The sequence below is a fragment of the Solea solea genome, chromosome 10, assembly GCF_958295425.1.
Source record: "Solea solea chromosome 10, fSolSol10.1, whole genome shotgun sequence".
NCBI classification, from domain to species: domain Eukaryota; kingdom Metazoa; phylum Chordata; class Actinopteri; order Pleuronectiformes; family Soleidae; genus Solea; species Solea solea.
This window is the reverse complement of record NC_081143.1, coordinates 1027503-1036012: the sequence shown is the minus strand read 5'-3', so window position 1 is coordinate 1036012 and position 8510 is coordinate 1027503. Positions and strand designations below refer to the sequence as shown.

The 8510-nt window shown below is 44.6% G+C and overlaps 1 protein-coding gene across 1 annotated transcript; it reads right to left on the bottom strand.

The window, feature by feature from the left end:
• Positions 1 to 97: 97 nt before the first annotated feature.
• cct4 (chaperonin containing TCP1, subunit 4 (delta)) lies at positions 98 to 8195 on the bottom strand. The gene is made up of 13 exons (XM_058640036.1): positions 7895 to 8195; positions 5923 to 5975; positions 5730 to 5819; positions 5510 to 5618; positions 4665 to 4929; positions 3779 to 3908; positions 3557 to 3696; positions 3378 to 3474; positions 2277 to 2387; positions 2012 to 2142; positions 1150 to 1384; positions 334 to 447; positions 98 to 242 (listed from the first exon to the last, which is right to left on the bottom strand). The coding sequence occupies exons 1-13, from the start codon at positions 8010 to 8012 to the stop codon at positions 228 to 230; spliced, it is 1608 nt and encodes a 535-aa protein (XP_058496019.1). The 5' UTR covers positions 8013 to 8195; the 3' UTR covers positions 98 to 227.
• Positions 8196 to 8510: the final 315 nt, after the last annotated feature.

The window sequence follows — 8510 nt, the reverse complement described above, 5'->3', positions numbered from 1 at the left end:
TTTTAACGTTTGGATCAGAAAATCTAATAGAAAGTTATGTGTGATTGTGTTTTATTAGAAACCAGGTGATAAAAATAAACACAGGTGAACAGGTGAGTGAACAGAAAAAAACAAACAAGCCTTTGTTTTATTATTAAATTATGCAACGTAACAAACTACAGCGGATGATCTGCACTGGACAGAATCCTCTGATCCCTCACAGCGGGCACAGGCTTCATGGTGTCACTTTATCGAGTGTTTACCTGCAACAGGACAAACAAACATTTATTATAATTTTATAAATTCCCGATAAAAAAACCCTCCGTGTCGACGTCAGTGACGTGGATTTCTTACCAAGTCGTCGATCTTGAGGATGCTACGGACGGTCTCTGTGGCCAGGGTCAGAGCGCTGATGGACACCAGCAGAGGCTGCACCACCAGCTCCTCCAGGATGTTGGAGATGCCGCCCTGTCACAGCACACACACCACAAATCAACACCCACTGACTGAATACTTTCCTGTTTACTTTCTGTCCACCTGCATTCTCAACACAAGCTCCACCCCCTTTTGCCTGCACATGACAAAGACGCTTTAACCTCGAACAGCAAACTCTGGAAAAATCTCTCCACACCAAACCTCATGGAGAAAATCAGTGATTTTAGCCTCTGCTGCCTCGTGTGGTCACTTTGTGTCACTGAAGTAAAGTCGAACTGACAAAATCAGTCATTAGAACTTAGTGATGGAGGTGAGTGTCCCCGCCAGCTAAAATCACTGATTTTCTCTCTGGACTTTGGTGTGGGAGAGTGAGTGGTTCACAAACTTCAGTTTCCTGTTGGAAAAGTCTGTCTCACAGTGAGATAAAGACACGAAAAATAACACAGATTTTATTAGCCGAGTCTTTGTTTAGTGGCTAAAATCATGCATCAAGACGCTCCTGGTTTAAGATATGGAGACAGAAAAGAGGCTGAAACCAATCATGTCTGCTTAAAAATAAACTAAGATGTCTAAATCTTCTCTTCTAAGTCATTTCTTTGTTCTTGAGCGTCAGAGCGGCGCAGACAGAGCCGTCGCAGCGTCAAAGCGGCACAGACAGAGCCGTCATATTGTCAGAGCGACGCAGACAGATTAGTCAGAGCTGCGCAGACAGAGGCGTCGCAGCGTCAGACCCACCTTGCGGACGTTGATGCCGGCCATCTTGTCACCCTGCGCGTGCCTGTTGCGGAGCTCCGTCACAGTGGAGATGGGGCTCAGGCCGGCGTTCTCGGCCAGCGTGGAGGGAATCACCTCCAGAGCGTCGGCGTACGCCCGCACACAGTAGGCCTCCATGCCACCCAGTGTACGAGAGTACTCTGCCAGACGCACAGCCAGCTCGATCTCTCCGGCGCCGCCGCCGGCAATCAGGGCCCTGACGGACATGAAGATTATGTTAAAGAAAAAAGTGATTATGTAACAGAAGGAAAACTCAGGAAAGTTCAGTTGAGGTGTTTGTGGACAAAATAAAACACTGGAGAATATCATCATTTACAGGTTTGAGAACATCCTTCAACATTTTCTGATTATGTTGCAGCCTCTACACACGAGTTTCTTCAACATCCCTAAAAAATAAAAAAATCACTCCAAATCAGTTATGATTTGAATATTGTCAACATACAGTCTTGGTGATTTAGGCCTCATTCGTATTATTCTCTGGAATAATCGATGGATTCATAAATGAACGATGTTCTCAAACGTCTTGTTTTTGTCCACAAACTACAAATTATTGAGTTTTAAAGATTTTTGTTAATATTCACGTTTAAGAAGCTGCAAAATCAAACTGCTTTATCAATTATCAAAATAGTTGGTCATTGATTAATAATCGTATTAAAGTGTTTGTGTGAACGCTCCCCGATCACGATCCTGACGGCAGCAGAGTGAACGTATGAAGGGGAGCGCTCCACGTTCGTGTTCCTCCGATTGTTACGCTCTCACATGACGAACCACAGAGCGAGCGCCTTTGGTCAGAGGGAAATCATCCATCACAGAAGTGACTCACCTCTTCTTGACGAGACAGCGGATGACACACAGCGCGTCGTGAATCGAACGCTCCGCCTCCTCGATCACCAGCTTGTTGGAGCCTCGGACCACGATGCTCACCGTTTTCCCGGGAGTCGTGCAGCCTGTGATCTGTGGACGACAGCACCAGCAGTTTCACGCTGCGCTCCACTTACATGGGAACCTCCACACAGACAGCGTATCAACGCGTCTGTGACGTCAAACTGTATTTTTATACAAATCTGGAGGCTCAATACAACGTTTACCTTGATCAGTTTTCCGGATCCGTCCAGGTGGACCTCCTCCGCCAGCTCTGCTGAGCCGAGCATCTCCGGGGTGAAGTGGTCGATGTGGGCGATGGGTTTGGTGCCGATGGTCTGAAGAAGACAAGACGACACACACGCCATTTTATTTCGATCACTTGTCTGGCACACTTTGGTTGAAAACTAATTCAAGGACCTTTCAGGGACTTTCCAGGACCAACTCCCTCAAATTCATGGACTAGAGTGTGTGAGACAGGAGCTCGTCTTCGTCCATGACAGCGTCCACTTTTATTGATTTGCAGCGTGCTCTGTGATCGCCTCGGCATCTTGGTCAAAGTCAGTCTTTGGTGAGACACATGTTGGAATTTTCATTTCCCAAACATCACGTCGTCATTTTCTCTCACTCTTGTTTTAACTTTACTCGCTCATTGTTCTGCACGAAATCTCAGGTCAACAGCAGAGAGAGAGACAGGTCAGTGTCCACAACACCACGAGTAATTATGAGTCCACGTTTGTCGGTGGTGGCGTCAAAACATACGAGGGAGACATTCACCGAAACATCAACTGAACTTCTCTTTCAATGACCCATGTCTATTTCGGGCTGATTTTCAAAAACTTTCAAGGGTTTCAAGGACCCTGTGAGAACCCTTTAGCAGAATTATACGAGAACCTGTGACGCTATCGTGATGATGTAGCCAAACGTTCTGGGGAGGGAGAAATCACTCTCCCACACCAAAGTCCAGAGAGAAAAACAGTGATTTTAGCTGCTGGTCCTCTGCTGCCTCGTGTGGACACTTTGTGTCACTGACGTCAATCTGACGCAAAATAAGACATTTGAACTTAGTGATGGAGGCAGCAGTGGATCAATAACTCCTGTGTGTGTATGTGATGTTAAAATCAGTGATTTTCTCTGTGGGGTTTGGTGCGGGAGAGTGAGTGCGTTACAAACTTCAGTTTCCTGTCCAACAACAGTGAGATAAAGACGTGAACGTGTTCTTAAAGACATCATTTAGTGGCTAAAATATTGAAACCTGAACCAACCCTATAACAAGCCGTGATAGGAGAGGGAGAAGTGGTCGAGTGGAGTGTCGGACGCTCGCTCACCTTGCAGATGAACTCGATGTCCTCTCTCTCGATCTCTTTCACCACCATGATCTTCATTTTGTTGAGGAAGTGCAGGGCGAGGTCACTCAGGGCGTCTCTGTGTCACAGGACGGGTTTTTGTCGTCAGTGTCAAACTGATGTCCACGGCTCACACGTACCACACCAGGACCTTCACCTACCTGAGGATGGACTTCTGGATGAGCAGCAGGTTGCAGCCGGCCTTCTTAATCTGCTTCACCAGGTTGAGGATGTAGGCGCGTTCCTCGCGGAGAACGCGGTCCATCTGAGCGTAGTCCGACACCACGATCTGGTTGTCCATCTGTGGGTCAGTACGGAGAGAATGACTCAGCGTTACCAGGCTCTGAAAGCTTGGAGGAGGATTCTCAGGTCATGTGACTCACGTCAGTTTTGGGCGGGGACAGGCAGAACTGGATGAGGCCGATCTTGGCCTTTTCGACGCGGGTCACACTGGTGGCCACCTTCTGGGTCAGAACCAGGCCATCCACCATCTCACAGTCATCGATGGTTCCGCTGCAAATAAGAGTTACAGGGTGATTTATTAGGGCCCGGGTCATAGTTCCTAGACCCGTGCGTTGCTCGAGGGATCTACAGCGCCCCCTTAGGTGAAAACAGAGGCAAAATTGAGTTCCACCGAATTTCCCAAAACTCTGCGTGAAGATGTTACCGACCAAGACGAACAAAAGGTCCACAGTAACATTTGCACCCTACGTGAATGAGTTAGACACAAAGACGAAAAGTTGTGGAAAGGTTTTTTGGATTCAAAAGTGAGGTCAGGGAACTGCTGCACTCCCTGACTGGGGAGACGTGAGGGCCCCATCATGACTGCGTGCAGTCCTAGTTATTGTTATTGAAGTAAAATAACAGGACAAGGACAGTGAAGACGACAAAGGTTACATTTACTGAATGCTCCATTTTCAATGTTATTTTCTGACTGTTAATGAAATAAATAATACTTCACTTAAGATGTATGGGATGTATGATATGTTGACCAAAGACTCGGCAAAGAAAGCAGAAAATATTCACATTTAAAGAAGCTGAGAAATCGATAAATTGAAACTTGTGTTTGTGCGAACGCTTCCCGATCACGATCCTGAACGCAGCAGCAGGAGTGAACGTATGGGGGAGGCGCTCCACTTTACTGTTCCTCCGATTGTTACGCTCTCACATGACAAACCACAGAGAGAGCGCCTTGGTCAGAGGGAAATCTGTCACGAGACGCGACGAGCAGCAGATTAAAGCAAAGACAGCAGAGGAGCTGAAACTCACCCGAGCTTCTTGATGATCTTGATGTCCTGCAGGTCGACGCGGGTGGCAGTGGACGGGTCGATGACTCTCATGACGGCGTCCACGCTCATCGGCGCCAGCAGGCTGGAGTACTGCGACACCACCTTGGAGCACAGCGACGTGGTGGCGCTGTTGAGCAGCGTCTCGCGGTCGCTCAGCTGCACCGGGCGGCTCATGGCCGTCAGCACCTCCACGCCTTTGTCCACCGCCTTCTGGAAGGACTCGGAGATGGTGGTGGGGTGGATTCCTGAGCCACGAGAACACGCGTTAACACCAACAACATAAATGACATTATGTTTGTTATTAAAAAAAATACATTTTTATTTTATCAAAAATATTCAGTTTTTGAGACAAAAGACTCAAATATCCTCAGTTTAAGTCTATGATATCTTAACATGCTCATGACTTTATCTCAGTGACACAGACTTCAACAGGAAACTAAAGTTTGTAAACCACTCACTCTCCCACACTAAAGTCCAGAGAGAAAACCAGTGATTTTAGCTGCAGGGACACAGGAGCTGCTGGTCCTCTGCTACCTCGTGTGGTCACTTTGTGTCACTGAAGTAAATGTAAATGAAGGATTTCAAATGCCGAATTTACAAAATAGGACATTAGAAATTAGATCAACAACTTCTGTGTGTGTGTGATGTTAAAATCACTGATTTTCTCTGTGGACTTTGGTGTGGGAGATTGAGTGGTTTTGAAAACGACACAAAATTAAATTTTCCAACTTGCCTCCACCATATTCATTTATTTTCCATTATGGGTGAAATATTGTAAAATAAATTCCATAATTGTTTTTTCTTTCAGAAGAGTTGACCTCTGACCTTTGAGCAGCAGTTTGTAGCAGGCATCCAGCAGAGCTCCGGCGATCACCACCACAGACGTGGTGCCGTCTCCGGCCTCGATGTCCTGGGCCTTAGAAAGTTCCACCAGCTGAAACATCAGTGATGAAACCACATTAAGGTTTTAATATGTAATCACATTGTGTGTACGACAGGTTCATGAACCACATTAGAAAGCACCTAAAGTGCCTGTGGAACATACCATTTTGGCAGCAGGGTGGAGAACCTGCATCTGCTTCAGGATGGTGGCGCCGTCGTTGGTAATGGTCACGTCGCCTTTCTCATCCTGGATCTGACAAACAAACAAACGTGACAACGGCTTCTGATCAGACACGAGAGTTACGAGCAAAGGAAGTGGGTAAGAGGTCACTGGAGGTCAAAGCTGGTTTACTCACCATCTTGTCCATTCCTTTGGGTCCCAGGCTGGTTCTGATGGCGTCTGCAACAGCTGCCACAACAACAAAAACAGGCATTAGTGACAAACCCGGTAAAAAGTCCACTGAGCCAATGATGACAATCTACACTCGGCACGATAACGGCTGCTATTGTGTTGATATGACAAATAGCTAAAACAGTAGTTGAATACGCTGCTGTTTTAAGTTTTTATTTAAGTGCGATTAAGAAAACGTATATATATTTACATCTGATATACAGATGAATGATTATGGTGTGATAATGGTGTGTTTATGCGAACGCTTCCCGATCACGGTCCTGAACGCAGCAGCAGGAGTGAACATATGAAGGGGAGCGTTCCACGTTTCTGTTCCTCAGTTTGTTACGCTCTCACATGACAGAACACAAAGAGAGCGCCTTTGTCAGAGGGGAATCTGCCTGTAACGTCCGGACCACAAATAATTGTGATAATGATTATTTTCTCGTTTAAATCGATGAGTTGTTTGGTCCAAAACACAAGGAAATTATGTTCTCAAACCAAAAAGATTCAGTTTTGATGATTTTTGTTACATGGAGCAAAAAAACCAAGAAAATACTCACATTCAAGAAGTTAATTCTTAATTGTTGCAACCAATATCAACGTTTTGTATCATTATTACATTAAGGGCTGCAAAGATTACCTGATAAGATGATTATTAAGCCATGACTAAATGCATTGGTGGTCATTTTGATCATCAATTAGTCACTTTTAGTGTTTTTTTTCAAATAATTAAACAGTTTTTCCAGCTTCTAAAATGTGAATATTTTCTGGTTTCTTTTGTGCCGATTCAAACACTGATCAATACTTTTCAATATTTTATGGACCAAACAACTAATCAATGAATCAACATAATGAAAATGCAGCCCTGGAATAGAGTTTCAAATACTAGATTTCCACACCGTGTCATTTCTTCCATTAATTCTGTTTTCATTGCAATTCAATTCTTTCTTAATGTTTCACTTTGGAAAAACATTTTTTCCAGGAAAATCACTTAAAACTGGTCGATGGAAAATTCTAGCGTAAGATAATAATGCAACACGAGGAGATGTTAAATTACAAGGCAGGAGAGACAGCCCCAAACCAAACTCCAGTCCAAAATCTGCTAAATTGTCGTCTCACGCTGCCTGTGAATTTAAACTAGGTACAGAGGGATTAAGGGGAAGATAATCCAGATTTGACAGAATTTTCTGGAAAGTGAGTGGATCTTTTGTTTTGCCGAACAGATATCGACTTGTTGTGCCCTGCCCAGCCCAGAGATATGACCGATGGACTGGAGTGAGATTAATGAGCTTTTAATACCGTAGATTTAACATTAAAAAAAAAACATCTTAATCACTGGATTTTGCAGTGTTTTACTTCCAGGGAGATGTATGAATTCAAAATGACTTTAAACTGTACATAAAGCAGGTGCAATAATATAAAGCATCTGATTCTGCTTCTGATAGTGTTATCATCATGGATCTTCTGTCATTTGCATCAACAGCCTTTGGCCTGAAAATAATGCGACACGATGTGATGTTAAATGTATTAGGCAGGAGACAGCCCCAAACCAAAAATCCAGTCCAAAATCCGGAAAATTGTCGTCTCATGCCGCCATGCTAATTTAAGCTAGGTGCAGAGGCTTAAGAGGAAGCAAAACTAAGCTTTACATCAAACATCTGTAAAAGGGACAGAAGTTTTTGTTTCGCCGAATAGATGTCGCCGATTTGTTAATTGTAGTAAGAAGATAATATTCTACACAAACTACATTGAGTAGATTTAACCAGGGTTGAGGATGCTAAATTGGCACTTTTCAGAATGAGGTATCGCGCAGGGCGGATTGTGCCCTGTGCAGCCCGGGGATATGAATTCTGGACTGGAGAGTGAGATTAACGAGCTGTTAATAACTTAGATTTAACATTAAAAAATATCACTAGTTAGCATTTTCAACCCACCTTTAGCGGCGGAGATGTTACTGAACCGAATCTGGGCCGGCTTGTCGCGGTCCACATACGCCCCTCCTTTGTATCTGCCTCCGCTTAAGGCTCTCGGTACCGCCATCGCTTCGGGCATCGCGACGTTACAAAAAATTAGAAATGTCGGGCAGGGTCTTCAGGTCGGGACTGATGGACCACGGTGCTGAAAGACCACGTTTCGGCTGCGGATGGAGTCGGATTCTGGTGGATACAGCCGGTGCCGGTCAGAAGGTTCCAGAGCCACGGGCTGCTGCGGAAACAAGAAGGACCCGGCTGTCGCAGTATCCGGCGATTGTCGATGACGTTTGTAGACAGTACGCGTCGACAACCGATCATTGCACTAGTTTACTAAAAAACAGTTGAAATTCTCAGTTTAATATAATACCCTCTTAAGTCTCTAGAGGACAACAATGTCCACAATGTCCGAAAACTGTTTTAAAAATGCAGATTTTTTTTCTGCAAAAATATCTGAAACAACTTCAGCCGTGCTCATAACTACCAAACATTCAATCATTTGGAGAATTGTAACCCTTTAAATGCCAGTTTAATTACTATATGTCACTGTTATTTACCTGTCATGACTACTTTCCATATA

Bases quoted from the DNA above. Each gene is read 5' to 3' on its own strand.
- cct4 (XM_058640036.1), bottom strand. From the start codon at position 8,012: ATGCCCGAAGCGATGGCGGTACCGAGAGCCTTAAGCGGAGGCAGATAC. The intron at 5,820-5,922 runs GTGAGTAAACCA...TTTGTTTGTCAG, and splicing joins CCAAAGGAATGGACAAGATG to ATCCAGGATGAGAAAGGCGA. The intron at 448-1,149 runs GTGGGTCTGACG...GTGCTGTGACAG, and splicing joins CCGGCATCAACGTCCGCAAG to GGCGGCATCTCCAACATCCT.